General features: G+C 62.7%; 1 protein-coding gene across 1 annotated transcript in view; it reads left to right on the top strand.

Moving 5' to 3' along the window:
- Positions 1 to 1122, top strand: part of ILVBL (ilvB acetolactate synthase like) — an 8168-nt gene that overhangs the window by 1616 nt on the left and 5430 nt on the right. Inside the window, exons 5-8 of the mRNA XM_019470595.1 lie at positions 292 to 419; positions 516 to 654; positions 853 to 967; positions 1079 to 1115. Of these exons, the coding sequence (XP_019326140.1) occupies positions 292 to 419; positions 516 to 654; positions 853 to 967; positions 1079 to 1115 (419 nt within the window). The remainder of the gene's footprint in view (positions 1 to 291; positions 420 to 515; positions 655 to 852; positions 968 to 1078; positions 1116 to 1122) is intronic.

The raw sequence follows: 1122 nt of genomic DNA, 5'->3' as shown, positions 1-1122 counted from the left end.
GAGGGGGACCCCATGGCCAGCACCTTCTCCTGCCCCAATGGATGGAGGGTTTTGGGGTGTCCCAGCTTGGTGGGGTCCCGGTCGAGCCAAGAAGGGTTCAAAGACTTTGTGGGTGTCCGGGGTCCTTCCATGGTGGGTTTTGTCCCTATTTTTCCCCCCCCCCGGAGCTAATTCAGCCGCTTGGGTGCCAACGAGATGAGCCACCGAGCGTGCCCTAAACCCCCAGCCAAAAATTGGGGTGCAGAGGGACCCCCTTCCACCCACACCCCCCCCCACCCCATTTCCCCGTAGGTCGCATCGGCGTCGCCGCCGTCACCGCCGGTCCCGGCGTCACCAACGCGGTGACAGCCATCAAGAACGCTCAGATGGCCGAGTCACCGGTGCTGCTCATCGGGGGAGCAGCCGCCTCGCTGCAGAAGGTGGGGGGACCAAAAAAGCTCCCCTCTCGTCCCCATTTTGGGGGGGGGTTTCCCCCGTTTTTGGGGGTTCGAGGCTCATTTTTCTCGTCTCCGCAGGGTCGGGGAGCGCTGCAGGACATCGACCAGCTCTCTCTCTTCAAGACGCTCTGCAAAGCGTGCGTCTCGGTGCGCGCCGTCCGTGACATCATCCCCGCACTCCGCAAAGCCATCGCCACCGCGCAGTCGGGGACCCCCGGTAAAAAAAGAGGGGGGACACCCCAAAAACACCCCCAGGGCGTTTGGGCGGCGGGTTTTTTCCCCGCCACAGGTCCGCAGGTCACCCCGGTGCGGTTTGCAGCGGCGTTTTGGGGTGCCGCTGTTTGAATCGGGGGTTTTAGCCCCAGAAAGCGGTTTTGGGGTGACATCGGAGTCTCCCCCCACCCCGATCCCGTAGGACCCGTCTTCGTGGAGCTCCCCATCGACGTGCTCTACCCCTTCCACATGGTGGAGAAGGAGATCGGTGGCACCAAGAGCGGCCGGGGGCTGCGGGGGTCAGCTGTTATCCAGTGTAATGGGGGACTGACACAGTCCAGGTCATGGAAGACAATGAATTAGCTCAATAATGTACTGGGGGATGTGTTTTGTTTTGGGGGGACACCCCCCCACCCCCACCCCGGTAGGTACCTCCAAAACTACATCCGTAACCTCGGTGCCTGGGCCTGGG

This window comes from Aptenodytes forsteri, unplaced genomic scaffold, assembly GCF_000699145.1.
Source record: "Aptenodytes forsteri isolate BGI_AS27 unplaced genomic scaffold, ASM69914v1 Scaffold687, whole genome shotgun sequence".
Lineage (NCBI taxonomy): Eukaryota > Metazoa > Chordata > Aves > Sphenisciformes > Spheniscidae > Aptenodytes > Aptenodytes forsteri.
Note: the sequence above shows the minus strand (reverse complement) of the source record. Positions and strands in the feature narration are given on the sequence as shown.